This window comes from Grus americana, chromosome 2 (assembly GCF_028858705.1).
Source record: "Grus americana isolate bGruAme1 chromosome 2, bGruAme1.mat, whole genome shotgun sequence".
Taxonomy (NCBI): Eukaryota; Metazoa; Chordata; class Aves; order Gruiformes; family Gruidae; genus Grus; species Grus americana.
In genome coordinates, this window is record NC_072853.1 from 40262114 (window position 1) to 40286310 (window position 24197).

General features: G+C 35.1%; 1 protein-coding gene across 14 annotated transcripts in view; it reads left to right on the plus strand.

Annotated features, from left to right (window-relative positions):
* ASPH (aspartate beta-hydroxylase) overlaps positions 1–24197 on the plus strand; it is a 116978-nt gene that overhangs the window by 31333 nt on the left and 61448 nt on the right. For 7 of the 14 annotated variants that reach the window (XM_054818639.1, XM_054818638.1, XM_054818628.1 and 4 more), the window contains 11 exons: positions 2807–2851; positions 10853–10942; positions 12484–12558; positions 13047–13208; positions 14747–14806; positions 16405–16461; positions 16976–17020; positions 17822–17857; positions 21536–21574; positions 23355–23399; positions 23521–23562. In XM_054818639.1, the coding sequence (XP_054674614.1) occupies positions 2807–2851; positions 10853–10942; positions 12484–12558; positions 13047–13208; positions 14747–14806; positions 16405–16461; positions 16976–17020; positions 17822–17857; positions 21536–21574; positions 23355–23399; positions 23521–23562 (696 nt within the window). The remainder of the gene's footprint in view (positions 1–2806; positions 2852–10852; positions 10943–12483; positions 12559–13046; positions 13209–14746; positions 14807–16404; positions 16462–16975; positions 17021–17821; positions 17858–21535; positions 21575–23354; positions 23400–23520; positions 23563–24197) is intronic. The other 7 variants (XM_054818630.1, XM_054818635.1, XM_054818636.1 and 4 more) reach the window with 3 other exon arrangements.

The window sequence follows — 24197 nt, forward strand, 5'->3', positions numbered from 1 at the left end:
GTTATCTATTAATTTTGTTTTGCAGTCCTTATCTTTCTGAATAAAAATAGTATTCATATATTTTTCTTTTGATGTTGAAATTCTAAAGCTGTGCTCTCACTTGGGAGTTCTTTTCATGGAGGTTGCTCTTGAGGGTTTTTGTGAGGAAAAATAGTGGAAATGGCTGGATTTTGTTGCAGAATTGCAATGCTTTGTAACATTCTAAGTTTTAAAGAATCAGTTAAGATACTAATTTATCTACCATTAAGCATTACATAAAAATAACCACTTTTGATTTTTAGTATGGCTGTTTAAATCAGTTCTTTGGAAAATATTGGAAACCTATCCAGCTATGTTAACATTGAAGTCTACTTTTTAATTCACTCACTCCAATAGTAGCCATTTTTGACATTATTATAACCAGGTGTGGTTATAAAATGTATATTTCTTTTTGTACATTATATTTGGACATTTATAATGAAGGACTGAGTCAAAAAAAGGAACTTAAACTAGCTCGAAAAAAATGTAAATTCACTTGAATTGGAACTTAGAATAAGAGTCCACAAGTTCAGTTACATGATTCCTAAAATTCTGAATACTGGTTTGTGTGCTTTAAGGCTATAAGAGTGTAAGTCTTTGCCAATGAGTTTACTTAGATTTTTATCACATGCCCCAGGACATTGCTGTCTTGGAGAAGCGAAGTGTTTTGCACTCGGGTCTTGCTTCAGCTTTTTTGGGGCTCACAAATGAGACTTCCCTATGCTGTAGTGATTGTAGGGACCCAGTCCAGGTGGAACTCAAGATGCAGCAGGATTTCTGTGTTGTGATCATTACATAATACTAAGATTTTGAAATATATTATTCTATATACTTTTCCTGTAAGTGGGTCTATTCGTAATAAGTTAAACTATACATGATTTATGGAATTATGTCATGCATTGATAATTTGCTCAGAATCTTAACACTCTTCATTGTACGAAAGCAGATTGAAACAAATTACTGCTTGCCTGAATATTTAACAAGTGAAATATCAATAATCAGTGAACAAGGTATTTTGTAATCTTTCAGTGTAGTGCATGTACTTTTATTTTAAAATAATTTCACATATCTGTATGATAATTTTGTGTATACAGGTCTTTGTAAGATTTTCTGGTTTACCTCTCAAGACATGCTTTTAACAGCTTTTTCTTAAAATATCCAGTAACATTTAATTTTACTATGAAAAGAGGGGAGGAGCTGGAAATTTAAATATGGTTTTGTGCAGCTTTCCGGAGTACCTTTTATTATTTATATGTTCATTGATGCTGTACTATAACAAAGTTGGAGTCTATTCTTCCTTTTATATGAGAAAATTGTTTCCTTATTGTTCCACACACTGCTTAGAAGTAATAAGATTGAATAATTACTTTAGTGAAGGCAGAACTTCGGACTTCAGCAATGATGGTAATCTGTGAGGGAGGAGCTTAAAAAGACTTTCATATCCCAGGTATGAGTTTGTAAGGAAAATGATATAAAAATTGTATTTTTACCTGGCTAACACATTATGCCCCACAATTCCTAAAAATGTCAATAATACTTTGAAAACATGTAAAATAGGAGTTAGATGCAAGTTGATTACAATTACTTTAATGGCTACATTCTTGAAATTTGTGATTTTTTTTTTTTTTTTTTTAGTCTAGATTATGGGGGGTTTGTTTTTTGTTTTTAAAGAATGAATGTTGAGGTATATTGATGCAGTTTGGGTAGTTATTAATTGTTCTCTCAAAACTGAAGCTTGATGTTCAAATGTCCAATGTAGGCATAAGCTTTATATGTCTGAATGAGAAGCCTAATATTGACACATGGGAATATCTCTTCTAGTTTAATAAGATTATGTATGAGTTTTAAAAATATATTTGCCCTAACTTTTCTTAACCTTCAGGTTGGTTTTTGGGTAACAATGCACATGATTTTTGTGGTTAAGGTAGTTGTGTTTATGAAGTTTAGGTCTTAATCCACAGCAGCATAACGGCGATAATCCAATCTCTTTTTATGATATTAGAAAGATGAGGCTAATTATTATTTGCATTTTGGGGAAGGTTTTTGCCTTCCTGCCTCTTATAGAACTAAGCACAATCAAGATGCTGAATGACCTCAATTTCTGTTAGATACAATGGGGAAAGAGGGCAGCACCTGACTTTGGAGTGTAAGGGTTTGGGTTTTTTTAATAAAAGTCTTAATAGTCTTAAGTAAAGCAGTAAGTAATTTAACTGAAATGAAATGGCAACTGCTTTTTTGCAATATGAACAGTACCTTTGCTAAACCACATATTTTCCATTAGATAAAGAAACAGATTGTAATTCATTGTAAGAAAATGTTCAATTTATATAATTTACAATACATAGGTGCTTGAAGATCTTTTGAGTTAGTATGTTTATCAAATATTTATAAAGTGGCATAGAAATATAAGTTAATGGGTTTGAGAGGGAACTGGCACAATACCTAGCAGAGAAATCAGCTGGGATATTGGTCATAATTATATGGCATCACACTGTCTGGAGAGAACTGACCTAGCTCTAAGAAGTTAAGAAGCATCTCAAGTAGTGAGTGTCTGGTAATGTAGTACTTCTCTTGGATTAATTAGTCTTCCATCTCAATACTTGTGGTGGTCTTGTTGCTGAAGATGCTTTATTCTTAATGAGTTAACATTTGGTATCTCTCCATTGCGTTACAGCGTGCTATGTAAAGATAACTTTTTACATGGCATGGCAGATGGGCAAATTTTATGTCATGTTTGTTGAACATCACAGATATGTTCATAACCTATTTCCATTTTGCAACAAATCAGGTGAGGAGCCAGGAGGGGTAGCCAAGAAAAAAACTAAAGTCAAAGGTATTTCCAACGTTCTTTTTCTTGTGGAACTTAATGCAGATAATGATGTCTGAAATGCATGCGCATTGCAAATACAGATTGCAGGTTATAATAATGTTCACTAATACTAGCTATGTTGGCTAAGTGTTGTCTAATGGTGCAGTAAACTGTCTTCCCCATTTTTCAGTAAGTTGTGGGGTTTTTTTACTACCGATTGTAATTTAATGGATGGTAACGTGAGTGCTTTCCTAACTAGAGATTATATTTTGTTTGTGCAAATATTTTTTACAAAAATTGTCTTGTTTGGATTATAAGTATTTTATGGTAACTTCATATTCTGCATGTTTAAAAAACAGTTCTGATGTATATGCAGCTTTTGCTCTGTATGAAATCCTCCTTTAGTTATCTTAGGTGAATTCTTGATACTATTACTAGATTGTCATTGGACTTCAGCACCTTAATTTCTGCTTAAGTCTGTATTTAAACAGTTTCATCTATTTCTTTCTTATGGGAGGAGAAATACAGGTAAAGTTCAAAACTTCCTCTATAAAATTATTTGCAGGATTGATTGCAGTGATGATATTCATACATTTTCCAAAAGCTTGAAGTGGGATAGCTTGCAACCAATTTTTACCATACATTTATTCGTAATTACATTGCTGTATGAACAGGACATAAGAGTCTAAATGTGTTCAGTGCGACAGAGAGACTGAAAAAGCTAATTAGGCTAAGCAAAACACCAAACTACCAGACATACTTCAGGTGCTTAACTTTTTAGATGTGCTCAGTTATCTCCACATAGCATGGTGCTGTATAAAGAACAGTCTCTGTTGCATTAAAGACACTTAGACTTTAAACTGTTTTTTCTAGCAGTATGTGAAAAATGCACGCTGTTTGTAATACAAAGTCTCATTAGGAAAAAAGTATATTTGCTGAGGGAAGCTTTCATGCTCATATGAATGTGACTTGTCTTAGCATCTTGCATGCAAGTTGAAATTTTTAGCATTTGTTCCACCTTGTGCTTGGTATGACTTGGTTGCAAATTGTGTGTTTCCAAGAATGTAATAAATGTCATTTAACAATTCATTCCCAAGTTTTGGATTATTTTTCAATGTTTGATATGAAAATGAAGAAATGGTATGATATATTTCAAACGTTTTATGCAAAAAAAAAAAAAAGTTGGAAGGAACCATGATGTTATTCCTTTTGGAGTGAGCTGTGTGATTGTTCACTTGCAGAAATGTTACACAGCAGTTAGAGGCAGATGTCACTAGAGAAATGTTGTCACTTGCCTGCTTTTTACTTCAACAGACTGCAGTTTCTCTCAAAAGTCTGAATAAAAATAGAGCTGTTGTATTTTATATATAAAATCTTTATTGCTTTGTTAATAATGTGGGAACACTAATTTTAAAATTAAATAAAAATACTGCATACAGAGATTTAATGGAAAAAATTCTAAATTTTGTGGAGTTGAAAATTCCTTGATCTGGAGAATGCTGCTGGTATTGATAACGTTTTTTGAAACTGTGGGCAAAGTGGAAGTAAATACAGAATATTTGAATTTCAAGGACGTTATTCTGATTGTTCTTCTGATATATTATCTAGGTGCTATGTCACAGCCAAATGCAAATTGAAATAGAGAAAATAAGCACAAGAAGTACCACTCCAAAAGTAAAACAAACCAAAAAGTATTGCTAGTAACACTACATATGGAAGAGCAAAGATGTAAGAATTAATTTACAATTGTTACTTTGATTTTACTGAATCAAGTCAAATGAATGGTCAAACCAAGTTAACTTTTTTGGAGTTGACTTAATACACCAGGACGATGCTGTTTCTTCTTAATTATCATGTATTTATTTCTTATTTTTGTAAAATATATACTTAAGATACATTTTTAAGTCTTGGCCTAATCTAAGGTGACAATGTCATTAAAATGTTGTAGTATACATTTATGTTGTTATAACACTGTCATTTGTAGTTTTAGGAAGTTGAGAAAATTGTGAAAAAAATCTGTTAGGTGATGCTCTTGATATTTCTAGATCCTACAATGGTCATACTGTTGTCAAAGATGCAAAATTTACTCTGATTTTCATGTTCACATACAAAACTTTTTAGTATTCTGCAGCAGCTAGCTAACAGATAATAGAGGCATGGTTTTCACTAGATTAATGCTTCATTCAGATGCAGTTGCAGTAAGCTAAGGTTATTGGCTGGCTGCATGGTGTGAGATATTGCTAAAAGTCAAAACTAATTTGTTTAAATGGCTTAAAGCTTAAATAGTTAGTTATACAAGTTTAAATTGTCATCTAACAAACATTAAGTAAGAATTTGATCAAAGCTTTTAGATAGTTGCTCATAAGATGTTTTCAGATCTAAGAATGGTTCTCTTATTGAACATTTCCTCTTTTTTAAATGAAAAACTAAAAAGTAAAAGAAGTGATTAAAGAACCGCTCAAGAAATCAAAGGAGAAGCAGGAATCCAAGAAGGAGGAAATCAAAGATGAGGAAGAAAAAAAGAAAGCCAGGAAAGGAAAAGATACTACTGATCGAAAGGACAAGAAAGCTGTTGATATGAATAAATTAAAGAAAGATTCTGATAAGGCTAAAAGAGACAGAGGAAAGGAGAAGGAAAAGGAAAAAGGCTTAGACAAAAATGTAAAATCCAAGGAGACTACCAAAAAATCAGCCAGTGAAAAGGATGGTACCATTCAGGGGGGAAAAGACAAAGAAATAAAAAAGATAGTTAAAAACCCATCCAAGGAAGACAAGAAAGAAAAGAAATAAACAGAGTTCCCATTGTGCTAATGAGGAACGGACCTCAAGAATGAGAAAATCAGCATATTTGTATAAATATGGTACATATGGCAATGACAATGTTTTCTGGAAATAAGTGTGAACAAAGGCTCTATATGATAATTTTTGAAAACTGTTAAGTGTGTACTGGCATTGTAAACACAAAGCAAAAATGTCTGCTGTGAAAGTCAACTATATACATATGTTAATATGCCTGGCTAACAATGTGCATTGAAAACAGAAGTGTCAAATTGATGCCAATTACTTCAAGTATACTCTAAATCTGGTGGGATTTTTTTTCCTCTTTTTGTTTCCTTGTACTAAAAAGCTATTTTCTTGATGTTGGAATGAAAGTGTAATGTTGTATATCAAATACAAGTTTGAAAGCAATATTAAGACTATTATCTGGACATATAGTGGAAACTCACAAGAAAATATTTCTGTGAGTTTCAAAACAAAAACAACGAAGAGGAGCATTAATGGAACATATTGTCATAGGAACTTAGCAAATAAATGTAAATTATTCTCTGCTAAACTTTTTTCCCTAAGTAGACAGAGAAAACTATTTTATACACAAATACGCAAACTGCTGTTAGTGTTGCGTTTATTTGAGACTTCAGTGTATACTCAACCAAAGTGTTACAATTCTTTTGTTTTATTGATCCTGTGACAATGTTCTGCTTGTCTGTCTGTCTTTCTGTGCTACCTTCTGAAAACGTGATTAGTTGTTCACTTTTCAGTTTACTGTGTACTGATTTTTATCCAAGTTTTCCAAGCTTCTGGCAATGAATACTTCTGAAAATTAGGCCACCTATTTCACCATTGATGGGTATTGTTGGATTCCAGTCACGTTTTAAGAAGTGGTATGCTGCTGCTACTACTATATTCTGGTTGAACTTTTAGAGAACAGTTTATGTATTTTTGCAACTATTATTTTCTTCAAACAACACTTTTCAAGTATGTGATAGTATGTAAGCAAGCTCCTGTGTTAGTTTGCTGTTACATCTTCTGTATTTTTAGCACCAAGGAATGATTTATCATAAAACCATATCCTAGAATAGCCTGGGTTGGAAGGGACCTTAAAGATCATCTAGTTCCAACCCCCCTGCCATGGGCAGGGACACCCTCCACCAGACCAGGTTGCTCAAAGCCCCATCCAACCTGGTCTTAAACACTTCCAGGGATGGGACCTCCACAACCTCTCTGGGTAGCCTGCTCCAGTGTCTTGCCACTCTCACAGTAAAGCATTGCTTCCTAATATCTAATCTAAACCTACCTTCCTTCAGCTTAAACCCATTACCCCTTGTCCTGTCACTAGATGCTGTTGTAAACAGTCCATCTCCATCTTTCCTGTAGGCCCCCTTCAGGTACTAGAAGGCTGCTATAAAGTCTCCCTGGAGCCTTCTCTTCTCCAGGCTGAACAACCCCAACTCTCTCAGCCTGTCCTCATAGGAGAGGTGCGCTAGCCCTCTGATTGTCTTCTCTGCACATGTCTGTCTTGTTCTGGGGCCCCCAGAGCTGGATTCAGTACTCCAGGTGGGGTCTCACGAGAGCAGGGTAGATGGGCAGTATCACCTCCTTTGACTTGCTGGTCATGCTTCTTTTGATGTAGCCCAGGATACGGTTGGCTTTCTGGGCTGCAGGTATGCATTGCCAGGTCATGTTGAGCTTTTCATCAACCAAAACCCCCAAGTCCTTCTCCTCAGGGCTGCTTTCAATCCATTCTCCATCCAGCCTGTAGTTGTGCTTGGGATTGCCCTGATCAATGTGCAGGACCTTGCGCTTGGCCTTGTTGAACTTCATGAGGTTCGCACGGGCCCACCTCTCCAGCCTGTCAAGGTCCCTCTGGATGGCATCCCTTCCCTCCAGCACGTCAACTGTGCCATGCAGCTTGGTGTTGTCAGCAAACATATATTACCATTTATCCAGCAATGTCATTACAATAAACAAAGTTATAGAACATTTCTTCAGAGATATTTCAGTATGTTATTGAATCTATACTTGCGTTCAAGTTTATATGGAAAAGGAATATTTTCTAATTTTACTAGACAAATAGTATCACTTTGTATGTTGAAATATTAATTGCACAATAAAATTACAGAAGATTCAGAACAAAATTTTTAATGAAAATTGAATATTTATTATTGTAATACTGCAATGTTGTTTTAAAGAAAACAAAACTAAGGAGTGAAATTGAGTATGAGCATATGCACATGAGTGGTGGTGTAAGATTAAAGTCCTGAAGGTTGATTCTGTTTGTGGTTTTACTTAATTTTTTTTGTATAATAATTGTCAATACACTTATCTTGGACTTTCGATACAGCACATACACATTTCTGTAAGATACTTTGATCCCTAGAGGTAGAAGATGTGATAATAGGATAAGATATAACCAGAATTTTACTTTTTTTTTAGAGGAAGCTTAAGAAAAATAGTTCAAATGAAAGCCATGGAAAGCAGTGCAGTAGCTTAAGATTCTAGCTGTGATAATTAACAGAGATGATATACCGAGTTATTTTGTAAATATTTTATATATGCGTGAAGAAGGAGGGAAAAGACATGTCAGTTATGAACAGTATAGTGCTTAGCAAAAAAACTTGACAGAACGAAGATCTAAAATGCACTTACATAATGAGCGTTCTCTTTCAGGTTTGGGTGGTGATAGATGTGTTTATTCATTTTTACTCTGATAGGCATTAAGATGTATATTTGATAGGGGAGTCCTCAAATCACTTCTCAAGAATGGTGGCACAGTGGTATAGTGCATATCACTTTTTATTTTCTCCCCTAATGTAACAGAAGTTGTAACTGTCTGGGAGTGAAATTTGGAATCAGTTGCCTTTTTGATTAACATATTGTGTCTATGACCAAAGTTTATCTGGTTCTAAAAAAGTTTTGGTTTTATTTTTTTTCCAAAGAATGTTTTATTTGAGCAGCACTCCAAGCTATACAGATAGCCAAACAATAAAATGAGATTTTTGCCCCAGACGTCTGTTATGCTGTTGTGTATCTCTGTGAAATATTATTGTCATTCAACTTAACATGGCAAGTTACCACATAAGCTCAAAAAAGTGCACCACACAAGTAAAAACTGAATGTAACTTTATTTTTATAAAAAGATGAGCGAAAATATTATCTTGCAACAAGTAAATGACTTAAACTATTACATACTCAACAGGATTGAACCGGAATCTGTGATAACCATGATAGATGTGTATAAAACGCTTAAAAGCAAAATTAAGAAATGTGCGAGCAAAACAAAGAAATACTGCTAGTCTTTTCTTTCCTTTTACATGCCCCAAATACTTGTTGGCTGTGAAATATTGAATATCGTTTTAAATACTTTGAATCCGCTTATTCTTCACGAAGCAGAGCAAGTGGTTGTCTTCCAGAATCTGAAGTGTGAGGCAGTGGCTAATATAAGTAGCTGGTTTTATCTCCATATGTAGTTAAAGATGACTGTAGAAGGAAGTAACTTCTTATTCTTGTAGCCATTAATATTACTGCAGCAAAAGATGAATGTAAGTCTTAATTCTTAATATTTCAGTGGGGGTTTTTATGATGCAGAAGAAAATTGGCAAAAAATGAAGTGTACATTTGACTTTTTTGCTCTGCCTTCTGATCTTGACTCCTTAGTAGTGAACTCTAGTTATAGTAATTTAGAGATAGCCAAGCTACTTAGCTTCATGTAATTTAAGTAATATAAAAATGTGTAAGTAGGATTAATTCTGTTTTTCCCATTCTCATTATTTATACAGAGTAATGGAATGAATATATGTTTTTCTCACGATGCATAAAATAATAAAATCAGTGTAATTCATGCAAAGTTGTTTTGAGGCATACTAGTCCTATTGGTATTGAGATATGTTTGACTCCAGTAGAAACCTAGTAATTATTATTTTTACAACTTTATTGGCTTGAAATATGATACTTACATTGTTCCTCTTGAAGTTACTTTTACAAGATTGCTAGTAGGACAGGCGCGTTCCTCACAGTGTAGCCTCTGCTTTCTTAAATATTATTTTTCTATTGATTTCTGTGTGTACAGCTCTTGAGAAACTAGTTTGTTTTGGACAGCATGCGTGTGTGTTTATTTAAGAATGTAGTTTTATCTTAACTGGCCTTGGAACTCAAATACGAACCTAGGAAAGATGACATAGGATTGTAGGAGAATTCTGTTTGCAAGGGACTTCAGTAGATTCTTATTCTGACATCCTGCTCAAAACAGGGTCATCTTAGAGCTATGACCAGGTTACAGTGGCTGTTGTCCAGTGTGATCTTTAAAACCTCCAAGGATGGGAATGCACAACCACTCTGTGTAGCCTTTTTCCATTGGTTTGTTTCTCCTCCTGGGTGGGGTGTGTGTATGTGTAGAATTTTTTTTTTCTTCTACCCAGTCTGAACCTCTCTTGTTTAAGTCTTGCTTGAATCCTTCTTAAAGGATAGTTGAGAGGAGGATTAGGCTAATACCGATACAGTCTTTCTTGAGGATGTGGTGTCTTAAGATGTGGCATAACCTTTCAAGGCTATGAATTACCTTTATCTCTTACTATGGTGTTGATCATTGCTGTTGTTGGTTGCTTTCTTTTCATTGTGTTTTGATCTAGAAAGACTCTGTGGTATAGATAGTAAGCATCTTAATGGTGAAATTCTGTCAGTCATACTTTTTCTGTAGTAATTTAGTTGTCAAAAGAAACTGGAGATTGAGATTACCTCATTTTGAAGAAACTACAGTTCTCTTCATCAGATCTTCTAAGATTTAACATATGAATTCAAAATAGCTCTTCTCACTCTGAGCATCATGTTATAAGCCTCAAAGTAGTTCTTCATAAAACCTGTAAAATTGATCATATGAAGCACTTCTTGCCCAAAGACACAAAGAGTGAGGAAAAAACTTGCTGTCTGTTTTTTCTTCTGGATGCTGAATAGATGTTGAGAATAAGCATAGTCATTTGTTCAGATACTTTTAAATAAAGGCAACTGCTTAAATTTCTGTGTCTTTTTTCCCCCCTCATTGTATGTTTGTCTTCAAAATACAGTTGTTTACAATCCGAATACACTTTAGTTTTTGTATATATCACTGTATATCAGGACAGCCCTGTAATTGTGATTGAATACATTTTGGAGAGTTTAACATCAGTTAATGTAATTAAAACAACTTTATTAATGTATAATTGAATCAGAGCAAAAAGAGCAAAAAGTTAACTTTATAACTGAAAAATGCAGGCCTTAAAGAAAGATCTGTCCCAGCACAGCCAACATCACCAGAATCTGAGGAGACCATCCAGCCTGCTGAGAAGTCATATGTCGAATCAGGTAAGGCCTTTAGTAAACCGTAGCTGAAACAAAAGGCATGGTGCCTCGTTTGAATTCTAGTTGTGTTTCCTTAGGATGCAAACTCATTGTGTTATTTCTTTGGGTAGAAAAATAAATCTTTCATCAATTTTTATGTGTTGCTTATCCACTAAAGATTATTTAATGGGAATCACTCTTGATAACTTTATATAACTCACTGGCCATGAAAAGTTTATCATGTAAATATATGGAAGGCACTCTTGTCAGCTCTCATGGTTACCATTGGAACCATATCACATCAGAATAACTTTCTGGTTTTGATACGTATGCAACAGTATACCCAGTCAGAATAATAGCAGATTCTCCACCTTAAACAAAACCAACCAAACAAAAAACAACAAACAAAAAAACCCAAACCCAACAACCAATTTCATAAGATTAATCAAATACTTTTTCAGTAAAACCAATAGTGTATCATAAATACAATAAATACAGCTTCTACTGTTGAAAAAAGTCATTGAAACCTAATAAATTTTACTAATACTATGGGGCATTTAAAATGTTTAAGAGAAATTAAAGAAAAAAATTTTTACACGCCAGATTTCAGATCTGTGATTTGCATTGTAGTGTTATTCAGAGGGTACGTATCTTTTTCCTGTTCCTTGAAGAGGCTTATCCTACTTGATGTTTATGCGAACCTAACACAATAACCCACAAACATGGAGCGTATGGTCAGTAAAATGGAATATAGAATTTGTTTTAAAAGAGTTGTATTACTTGTCTTAAGTTATCATTTATAAAATATATCAAGATAAGATGTTAGGGTTTTTTTGGTTTGTGTTGTGTTTTTGGTTTTTGTTGGGTTTTTTCCCCCATAACTGGTGCCATTGTGGATCTTTATTTGAAAAATGCAGCTGTGATTTGATTTTGCACTGTTGGGTTTCTCAATGTTAATTTCAGGACATTTATATGAAGGCCACACTACATACAAATTCCTATTGTGTCCTGGGCTCGTGTGTTAGATGACAATCACTTGTCCCTGAAATCAGTTTGTGATTTATTCTGCTATGAACTGCCAGGATAATGTTAATATCTATTATAATGTTAATATCTATTTTCCCTGTTTATTAAGCCAAACAAAAGCCTACTTCTGCAAGTGACATTTTGCTGTCAAATATGACGTTAGTGCTGCTGCCTATATTTTAGGAAAGTAATGGATGAAAGTGTTAGTGACATAATTACGTAGGAAAGAATTCTTGGTTTGAATAGTTATCTCAAGTTATTAACGTTACAGCCACTGAGAAAAATATGCATGCAGAAAATGCACTGTAGATATATTCTTCCAATTCATCTTGAGAATGAATCTGATGTGATTGATGCAATACTTTCCATACCAGAGAGTAAGAAGAAACAAATTGGTTTTGTAATTGTGTGAGTTGCAGCCGTTAACTAAGTCAATCTCTATGGAACTTTATGGAGGCTACTAAAAGCTGTGAGCCTTGAGCTAATGTTTAGAATTTGCCTTTTGCACTTACCTTCACTGCAATTTATAATCCTTTTAGAGCACAAGTACGCTGACGTAGAATTGGAAGAGGAAATTCAGTCTGTTCTTCATGAAGCTCTCCATTCCCAGCCTGGTAATGCATTAACACTTAGAAATCACTGAAGAATTCATAAATACTTGCATAGGCTGGACGAATCTGAGTCTGGTTTTGGTGTGCACTTAAAGTACTGCACAAAACATTCTAATCAGCTAGTTTGTCATTTTCAAGAAAATTCAGAAAGTTCAGTCACCAAATCCTGAAACTGTGGCCTCTTAACCAGACGTGTTTGGCAACGGTAGCTCATATCAGTCAGTTGACAAAAGCATCCTCAAAATAATGCGTAGAATGCAAGAATGGGTAAACAGAGATGGCTTTCACTGTGGGCAAAGACGGCACTTGGCAAGTCAGTGCAGATACTTTGTTTGGGTTTATACTGCTGGAAGGTGCAGACATGTCACTTGTCCTCACCCACTTTGGGGGACTAGTTGAAAAACATGAACGGTGTGCTGCAGACTGAATATTGCTGGTAGTAGAATTTACCAAAGAGTATGTATTCTCTAACAATCTGTATTATTGATTAGGAGAGAGACATGAAGATGTAGTTGAAAGTATCAATGACCAGTGGCAAGTTAAGGAAGAAATACATGGAGAAACATTGGAAGCTCCTACAACTGATGACTTGCTGAGAGAATTAGAGAATGAAATGCCAGAAGCATATGAGACACCAGCCTCAGTTCAGAAAGGTATCTGAATGACTAAACATATTTAAAATTAAATTTTGCCAAAAATAAGAACACACATAATGGAAATATGTCTCATTACAATCACAGAACCATAGCATGGTTTGGGTTAGAAGGGACCTTGAAGATCATCTGGTTCCAACCCCCCTGCCATGGGCAGGGACACCCTCCACTAGACCAGGTTGCCCAAAGCCCCATCCAGCCTGGCCTTGGACACTTCCAGGGAGGGGGCATACACAAATTCTCTGGTCAACCTGTTCCAGTGCCTCATCACCCTCACAAGTAAAGAATTTCTTTCTAACATCTAATCTAAATCTACCCTCTTTAGTTTAAAGCCATTACCCCTTGTCCTATCACTCCATGCCCTTGTAAACAGTCCCTCTCCAGCTTTCCTGTAGGCCCCTTCAGGTACTGGAAGGCTGCTATAAGGTCTCCCTGGAGCCTTCTCTTCTCCAGGCTGAAAAACTTGACTTGTGATTTCTACTTGCTGTAGAGACTTAGCAAATGTCAACCACAGCAAGTATTGTTTAGCAAATAAATATATTTTTTTAAAATCAAAATGCCGTATTTTAATACCATGTGTTTTGGAATCCAGGTAACTATATATTATTGTTTAGTTATTGCTATATTGGCTTTCAACCAAACAAGTTAATCTGTGCTCCAGGTATGCATATCTCCCCCCGCGACTTCTATAATATCTGTATGGAGTCTGCTTCTGGACTTTGTAGTTTATTAAACTAAATTTTAAGAGTTTATAAGCACAGCCTTTTGTAGGCAGACTTATTCTCCTTCTAATGTGGCTCTCTGAGAATGTTATGCATGAACTATATTGCAAGTCCTGCTGAGAACATAACATCTAAAGAAAATGCTCATACCGTGCTGCCTTGGGACATTGACAGGATGATAAAAATTGTTTGTAATCAAAATATTAAAGCAGAATCATATGATCTAAATCCAACTTAGGGAAAAATATTTCTGAATGCTTTTTGTCTGCACTACTGAAAATGTTACATATATCTTAATACCTCTTTTTGAAAAACTCATGTAATGGATGCCATCTAAAAGTTTTGGTTGCCAGAAGTACACTGAGGGTCTTTCTTCACAACTGAGGTAATTCTTTTCAGTCTGAGTCTATTATACCTCCTTGGTTTTGGATCTTTTTTATTCATCCAGTGTGAATTAAAGTAGGGCAATAGAGGAGAAATTCAAATTCCAGTTACTTTTAAATTTTTAAAATTACTATTAAGAAGGCAAAGTGCATATGTTCTTCTTTTTTTACATTTACACAGAAATTTCTGTGGAGAGTCATCTTTTTTGAGCAAATGTGCATAGAGTTTATGTGTATATACACATTTTCATTGTATATAAGAATAAAACTATAAATTTCATTCTTTCGATCTCGCTAGCATTAGAAGAAACTTGCTTAGAATTTATGCTTAGAAATTTCACTCTGTTCTTACATAATATTCTGTTCTAGGGTTTGCGGTATGGTTTATTGATTTAAATATTTAAAAATTTGTAAATACATGTTTGTTTCTCAGATGCTGATCTTTTGGCAGATGATCTTGGAGCAATAGAGCCTGAACCATATGAAGCTCCAGGTATAACTTTGTTTTTTCAAACTCAATAATATTGGTTTTCTGCCTAAGTGTACCAAACTACATGAGAAAGTAAAATAGAAAACGTTAGACTGGTTTAGGAATATATAATTTGAATCTTTTTTTCCTCCAAACAACTGTTCTTGATTGTCTTGGATGTTTTTACTTTGAGATGACTTTATCATATCTGCTATTGCAAATGGTTCTTAAAAAGAACAGAAGATAGGTATGGAAACTTCGCTTTCATTGGTGCAAAAACTTCATTTTTACTTTTCTGCGTGTTTCTGACTGTTGTGTATGATTGGCATCTGGATAGGCAAGAGATCTGTGGTTGTACAGTCTAAGAAAGTGAGAATGATATTTATTGCTTATATTACTATCTTCTTACAGTCTACAATGCTAAGATTCTTCTAGGCTATTATTCTTGGCATTAGTCGGAAACGTGTTCTTACATGGAACCTGCCACCTTTCAGAAACATCCAGTTTGTAACCTTTCCTTCAGGAGTCTTTGTTTCTTTATGGCTGATTATATTATCGGAGAGTGAGTCAGCACCAAGTACTTCATTCTCAACTATCCTTGCACTGTCTTTCTGCACACCCTAATTCATCTTTAAAGTTTTTTGAAATTTTACCTGGACTAATCTAATTACCTTATAGTAATCTCATATTGTGCTTGATATCACGTACAGTGGCATTAGTTCATCTTTCCCATTATGAAGAAACATTAGGTGGATATTACAATTTCCCTGCTATCTGATAAGTATTTTCTTCTGGATGCTAATAATGCTTGTTTATAGTACAGGCAGCTTCTTCCATTTACTTTAGACATCAGTTTCTGTTTGGACGAGACTTATCTTTGACTCAATGTTAGTTCTGGACTTTACAGTCCTGTTTGATGCCAAATATGACAGAAAAATAATTTTTTGTGTTTAATACAGCTAAATCTGCTTATTCCTATCTTTCTGGGAGATTACTGTTTTCCAGTTACTGACTTAGAATCTGAACTGTGATGCTTCCAAAGTAAAAGGATAGTTGCTTTACCTTCAGTACCATGTGTTGTCTGATATATCATACTGAATATATTAACAATATCACAAAGAATTGTAGTCACAGAGGAAAATAATCCACATATTTAGCTAGGCAATGAAAAAAAGTAAATTGCTCTAAATCTGTAATGTACATATTTCTAAAGGTCTGATTTCTGGCTCTTGTCTTGTCTTCTGTAGATCATCACCAGTGGTCCTCCTGCACTTTAGTAAAGAAGCTACTTTAAAAGTTTGAGGATAGGGGAAGATTACATTTTTTATTCATATTAGAAGAACTATTAAAAAATTCTGATAGAGACTAATGGATCTCATAGATCTAGTTTTCATACAGAGAATATAACAGGACTAGAAGAGTGAGTGGCCCAACACCTTCCATTAGATTGCCATGTGTCAAGTTGCAAGTGTCTGTAAGATTTTAATTTGTCAGTTTTCAACTAAGGAGCTGCATTTAGCTATTGACAACACACATTATGGATGCAAGTTAAAATAATTGAATATTAAAAATATAAAATATTTCATTTTCAAAAATATTTATTTTTCATATTTAATTTACAGTTTCATATGACTATGATATGGATGTGGAAAAGACAGTAAGTGATCCAGAAGCTCCAGGTTTGTAAATTTTCATGACTTCAGATTATAATATAATCACTTATACTTTTTTCAACATGCTTCAAAGTAATTTGTCATACTGACTGTTTCATCACAGTTTTATTTTCAAGTAGTTTTTTGGGTAGTTTCAAGTAAGCCCGATTTTTGCAGCTGTGTTACCATTACATTCGTGAACACAACACTCCATGAATCCAAAACTTACGTTAATATCTTGTTCCATCAGGAGTCTTCCCATCTAATCAATGGATTGTCAAAGACCTACTTGTATTCCTAATTTCAAGCCTAAATACAAATATGCATGAACTTACTATATTGTGTGACTTATGGTGTAGCTCCTGGTCATGTTTTACAATCCAGCTGTCACTTTAAAATAAAACATTGTAGTATTAACTCAGTATGTTGAATTCTGTTATTCTTGAACTAAATATGTGACGTTTTTAACTTCTCTTGTGCTATTTAGCTGTTGTGTGAAAATTTGATTGGAATATAAAATATTAAATATTCTTTATTTAAGGTGACTCTGAGCTAATGCTAGAAGATGCTGTGGAACATTACACAGGTACAGTCCAAAGTCTTACTTCTTTTTATTCAAGTTTCATTGAATTTTAGCCCCAAACCAAGCCAAAAAAAACCCCAAAACCAACAACAACAACAACAAAATCCCCCCCCCCCAAAAAACCCCCAAAACATTGGAACTCATGGATAGCATCAGTTCCTTAGTAAGTTATTACATCTATATTTTTTAATTTATATTCGGAAAAAAACATGAAGACCTACATGAATACTACTTTTCTGTAATGTCAGGAAAATGAGTAGAATAACATTTTGAGGGCTGAATTTCCAGGAGAATGGATATTTGTATTTAAAATTGCATAGAAGTGTTTCTGTAGATAAAAAAAAAATTTGAATTTGCCAAAGATGTTGAAGTTTGTGTGCTAAGTGTCAGGAAAAAAGTAGTAGCTTTTAAAAAAGTGTTTTTTAAAAAAGCAAGGAAGCCATAACAAGCAGATTCCAAAATTTAACTGTAGAAGTTTGCTGTATATAGAAATTATTTATGAGTATTTCCATTCTGAATTTTAGGTAATTTGTAGATGACTTCCTGTACTGTATAAGAAAAGACTACTGATAGTGCTTTATCTTTAAGTCTATCTTGTGATGCTAGAAAATGATTCAGTTCTTCTAACAGGATCTTTTAGAAATCTTAACCTTGGTTGGACTCTTATTAACTTTAGTACAGTATAAAATACTATAGTTTTTAATATCTTTTTTGTTCTGAATAAACTTGACACTGTATTAATTGTGTGTATTTATTGTCTTAAAATTCCATGAATTTTCATGTTGATTTTTTTTTTTTAAACAGAGGATAGAGTGCATGGTGATTATAATGAAGACCATGGTATGACAACTGCACTATTTAATGAAATGACAGTATCAAAGTCTTTCATTAATATGAAAGTGACATTTCTTTGTCTTAAAATTTTCTATACCGTCACATTGCTTTGCAAGTTCTCAGTTAAGGGTTTGGGGTGTTTTTTAATCTTCAGACCCCCTGTGTATGTAAGCAATCAACAGATCTTTAACACTGGAGCAAGTGTAGACTATGTATATAGGTTATATTTCTGTCTTGGTGGTCTTTGTCACACTTTGTGCATATGTGGAATAAGAATGTTGAAGACTTTGTATGCCCTTTTTCTTATGAAACCCTGGCCAAGTCAACTGTAGTTCATTGCATCTGTATAGTTCAGTGTTACCTTTTCATCTCGTCCATAACTGCCAGCTCTTTGGAGAGTCCTCTGTTTTAGTTTGATTTGGTTAATGATTTGCTAATGAACGCTGAGACCAAATCAAGTAGTAAATGAGAAGTCTACTAGTGGTCAGTCTTGAAACAAGGGTATGTGGTTGTGATTCCTTCTGTGAGATCTTATGGGGGACTACCGTACTTCAGAAAAGTTAAGCATAACTTCGAAGCACTTTTGTTTATTGTCTGTGTTTATGTAACTTGAGCAAAGGACAGAAGTACCTAACTGCAAAATACTTGAGACAGAATACCTTGAGGTTCATTCTTTGTCATCAGGAGGGAAATTGACATCCACCTTTGGGACAGAAGTCAAAATACCATTGAAGAGCTTTTAGTGGCCCAAAGGTGTATTCAGCCCTTAGTCCATGTCTTCCTCAGTCTGCAGAAGATTTTTTGCCTCAGCTATGATGCCCTTGACAAAATGTGTCAGCATCAATAGGATGGAAAAGCAAGAAAGACGTAGCTTTTTGCCTGGGCTTACTGTTTACTCTGCTTTCCAGGAGATACTTATTTGACGATCAGTTCCTAATCAAGAATCACTTCTCTTGCTTCTCACACCTAGATATGAAGAAGTACAACTTTTATTCTTTACTTTTCATGTTCCTTCATATGTAGTGGTGACATGAACTGAGAATGCTTCCATGGTCCCTGCCCTCAGGAAGAGTCATCTATACCTGCTTAAGTAAGATGATTGTGGATGTTCCCAAACTAATTTGCATCAGTTTTCCATAGAATCAGTTCCAAAACCATTTCATATTCTGCGATCTCTTCTGGCCCCAGCACAGTAACAGTGAATCACTCGATTTTGTGAGCAGTTCATGTTCTTCAGCGAGCAGTGGTTTCACGTGCGATTGCTACTGTGTGCTGCAATGAAGTTTTAAATAGTATCAGATAAATCAGATTTAGAGGGTTTTTTTACTCTTTCTTTACTATTCCAAATCCTCTGATTAAGTTGATAAAGAGAGTTGGAAGTTCCATTCTTTTTCTCAAAAGAAAATTCCAAGGTAGGAGGTGATTGTCAAAACATTATTATTATTGGCTACTAGCTACTAAATTGCCAGGCTTTTTTACGCAGCAAATTATGCCTGTAGTTCAACATAATCCATGACAAACTGCTTTTTGCTTGAAAAGTTCACCTTTTCATGGCACAATTTTGCTTTGCTTCGAAGTTCTCCCTTCAAGACATTCTGGTTATGAGAGAAAGCACAATGCTTCCTTTGTACTTTTTAGAGGAATTTCATTTAAGAGCTCCAGCCTGGAGCAGTGTAGAAGAAAAAGACCAATCAGGTGAGCATTGAGTGTTCTTGGCATTTGCAAGACTTGATTGATTTTTTTTTATTTTTTTTTTTTATCCCTACCTTCCCATCTTGAAAATTACATGAAGTTACAAAGTTATTTGGAATTTCACAGTTTGTTCCAAGGGCAGACCTGTGTACAGGCATCCTTATTTCCAGGCACTCATCAGTGTCTCAGAAATAACCAGAGAAAAATAATCAGAAATTGCTATCTGGATCCCTAGAAAAGACGAGACACACCACTAGGGAAGACAGTCTAATCACACTCAGTCCTATAAGCTCATGTTATGGTGTCAGTCCTTTTAAGGTTCAAGCTAACCAGCCAACCATGGATGCCTCTGTAGATAGACGTGAGGCTGTCTTTCTGTGACACACCATTTTTTGCCTCTGACTTCAGTCTATCCAGTTTCAGGGCATGGGAGTTGTAATTGTTTGTGAATGTGTGCTAGACATCATCTTAGCAGTTGTAGTACCTGGTTTCATCCCTGCTGTCACCTGGTTCATCTTTCTTGTATCTTTCAACACGCTTTTGGTTGGATTGAAAATAAAACAAATTTGCTCTTTTTCTGGAGAAGAGAGCTTTTAGCACCTGTTTTCTGAAGTCAAAGAAGGGATTGAGGCCATCATGGAGATACATTTCTCTCAAATGTAAAGCTTGTGGTTTTGACATTAACTTTAAAACTGCAGTTCACATCCAGAAGAAGATTCACCTTAAAGCTTCAGATGCTGATGTCTGAGAAATCAGCAGAAGTATAAGCTTCTCTATTGTAGAGTCAATGTATCTTCTCCATCTGTCAGATGTGTTTCCCCTTTTCTGGCAGACCCTCTGATGTAATATTTTCTGCAATCCTGGTGCTTTCTAGAATTCTCAGAAAGCTGAGAGGACAGTGCCAAGATGATTGTTGGCCAGAGCAGTTCAATTTCTTTTCTGACTCTTGCTTTGTATGACTTAATTCTTAATTAAGATCAGTGACCAACTTGGATAGAAGTGATTACAGGAACTGCAATCCTAACTTGCATGGGGTTGGGAGAAACTGAAGACCTATGGTAGGATCCACCTGCTTTGTGTGTCTAGCGTACTGAAAGGAACCGTTTCCTCATACCTTCTGCTGTTAATTGCTAATGCTACAAATTCTTTAGTTGAAGTGAGTATATGTGCCCACAGTGAAGTGTGTAAGTGGATCGATTGTGTAACTCAGAATACAGGAACTCGGTTATTGTACACAGCTTTTGGTAGTTCTGTGAAGAGTTTTATGCAGTTAATAGCAATGCAACTAGAGAAAAAAGGCAAGTTTGAGATTTTTCATTAGAAATGAAGAGTTCTGCTTTTTTTTATGAATATACTGTAAGAACATTTTTTTTTAAAGGGATGGAGGGGGAGCCAAGTGACTATTAGTGCCTTTTAAGATAAAACATTTAATAGTAGAAAGATTTTCTTTTTAAAAAAATATTATGGAAATAACCTTTTTCAGATGAGAGTTAGTACTTGTTAAGATAACGAAATTGTCCAAAACAGTGGATGAAGATTGAACTTCTTTAGTTCTAAAATTCACAATAAATGTATATTGACAGTTCAGACAATTAATGGATAGCATTTGTCTATTTTCAGATGTGATCTAAAGTAAAATAATGAATATTCTTAACCTGTTTCTTCAGAGTTACAAAAATTAGAGTGGCTCTTTGCTCAAAGATTAGGAGTGTAGGTGAATTGTAACAATTGTACAGAACGATAGCTTTATTGTCATTGTTTTCAGTATTTCATCTGTGTAGACAGAAATGCTTGAAATTTTAGCATTAGGTTCACATCTGGTATTTGGTTTATGTATAGAATTTCTACTACAAGCCAGGCCCCAAAACTAGAGAAAGTCTTTGAGAGCTTTACGTTTATCAGTAAAGAAATGATCTGGATGCCTAACAACCAAATTTTTGGATACTCCGTGCATATCAACCACCCAGGAACTTTATTTTTCTTTCCTTTCAGAACCAAAACATGAAAAGCAGACTGAGATTCAAGATACAGGTATATACATACATATATATATATATATATAAAAGTGTGTGTGTGCATGCACATGCGTGGAGTATGTGTACACTCCCATGCACTTTCCCCAAGGTATATATATTGATATATACAGAGCATATTAGAAAATCTTTCTTTCATATGTAATAGAAATGTAGAAATACGTCTAAAATAAATATTATTGGAATATAAATGATATTCAAAATCAGAGAAATATTTTAATAAAGTTGGCATAAAAATTATTAACTTAATCTTGCTATTTATATATATTGAAATATGTGATCTGTGTGATCTTCAATCACAATATATTGCCAATTATGGCAAATCATAGAATGGTTTGGGTTGGAAGGGACCTCAAAGACCATCTAGTTCCAGCCCCCCTGCTGCAGGCAGGGACACCCTCCACTAGACCACGTTGCCCAAAGCCTCGTCAAACCTGGTCTCAAACACTTCCAGGGATGGGGCATCCACAACCTCTCTGGGCAACCTGTTCCAGTGCCTCACCACCCTCACAGTAAAGAATTTCTTCCTAACATCTAATCTAAATCTACCCTCCTTCAGCTTAAACCCATTATGCCTTGTCCTGTCACTACACTCCCTGATAAACAGTCCCTCTCCATCTTTCCTGTAGGCCCCTTCAGGTACTGGTAAGCCACAATTAGATCTCCCTGGAGCCTTCTCTTCTCCAGGCTGAAGAAGAATGTACATTACAGTCTGTGTACCTATGAAGTTAGGCTTTTGACTATGAACTGAGAAACTTTCTTTTAACATACCACCCTTGAGGATTCATCTTTAAGGTCTCAAGTCACCTGGGGTCTCAAGTGACACGAAGTGGAGCATGTGAGGCTTTTTTTGGACATGTGGACATTCGGAACAGTAGTTCAGCATAGACACTCAACTTGCTGCCTGCCATGAGCCTTGCTCATAACCTTGTAACCAGTGCTTAACATCATTCAAAATTTACAGCCTGTCGATACTAGCTCTGCTTTGATGTGTACTGTTTGCTAGTGCCTTTTTCTAATTAGCAGAAGCAATTAAAAAATTATTTGTCTGCAGTCCTCTCTCTGGGTCCTGTATACTTTGTTGTCATGAAATACCAGCTCTTTTGAGAGTCATCTCAGACAGCTGATTGGAAAAGACACAATTGTTTAGTTTAGAATGAAGTCAAGAAATTCTCTAGTACAAATGAATTGCAAGTATCTGTTTAGTCACCATTGTGATCATAAGCTTAAGAGGACAGTCAAATGAGTTAAACAGTGCCATATTCAAATAAAAATAAAAATAATTTATTTTTCTGTAGAATCCATAATTTCAGTTGAACTTGCTTGTTGTTTTTCAGGAAGGAAAGTAGGATCCACGAAGGAAGTGCATGCTTATCCAAATAAAAAGACTTAGAAAGTAGAAGTTTATAGGAGTTTTTTGTTTGATTTTTAATATGTTTAGAAAATGGAGTTGGTGGTGCAAAAGATGAAAGTGGGAGTACTGATTATGCTTAGAAAAATTAAGGACTGTTTTTAAAATTTCATTTTTTAAAGTTACTGTATCTCAATCCAAACAACAGAACGTACAATTTTGAAATATTTACCTAATGAGTACAGCAGTTCTTTAGTGAAACAGGGAAGAAAATTCAATAATTCCTCAAAGTTCCTGTTTGTTTATAGCAATTTACAGTTCACAGTTAAACATATCTGTGTGTTAGCTATGTTCTTTTGTGTTGTATGTGAGTTTCATCTGTTGAGGGTTTGACTTCATTATTGTTCTGAATTGAATCTTTCTTTAGCTGTTGAGGACCTTCCAGAGGAGGTGAATGAAGCCACGGAGCCAGGTATATATTTTCTAATAGTGATCTTAAAGTGTTTTGATGAAATACTTGCATTTTGAAATCTCATGAAAAAAACAAAAAAACAATTTCATTATATACTTTTTTCTTATACTTTCTCTCATAGATGAAATTAGTGAAGATTTTGATATTGATAGAGCGCCATTAGGTATGTTTTTTTGTAGTTCGTGAAAGAAAGCATTTTTTCTTCCATTTATATTTGTTAATATAATTAAAAAACAAACATAAAATGAAGCAGAGAAATGTGCTATTTAGAATCATAGAATGGTTTGAGTTGGAAGGGACCTTTAAAGATAATCTGGCCCAATGCCCCTGTTCAAGTGTCTCACCACACTCATAGTGAAGAATTTCTTCCTAATACGTAATCTAAATCCACCCTCCTTCAGTTTAAAGTCATTACCCCTTGTCCTATCACTCCATGCCCTTGTGAACAGTCCGTCTCCAGCATTCTTGTAGGCCCCCTTCAAGTACTAGAAAGCTGCTATAAGGTTTCCCTGGAGCCTTCTCTTCTCCAGGCTGAACAACCCCAACTCTCTCAGCCTGTCCTCATAGAAGAGGTGCTCCAGCCCTCTGATCAGCTTTGTGGCCCTTCTCTGGATTCACTCCCACGGCTCAATGTCTCTCCTGTACTGGGGCCCCCAGAGCTGGATGCAGTACTCCAGGTGGGGTCTCACAAGAGCGGAGCAGAGGGGCAGGATCACTTCCCTCAACCTGCTGGTCACACCTCTTTTGATGCAGCCCAGGACACAGTTGGCTTTCTGGGCTGCGAGCGCATGCTGCCGG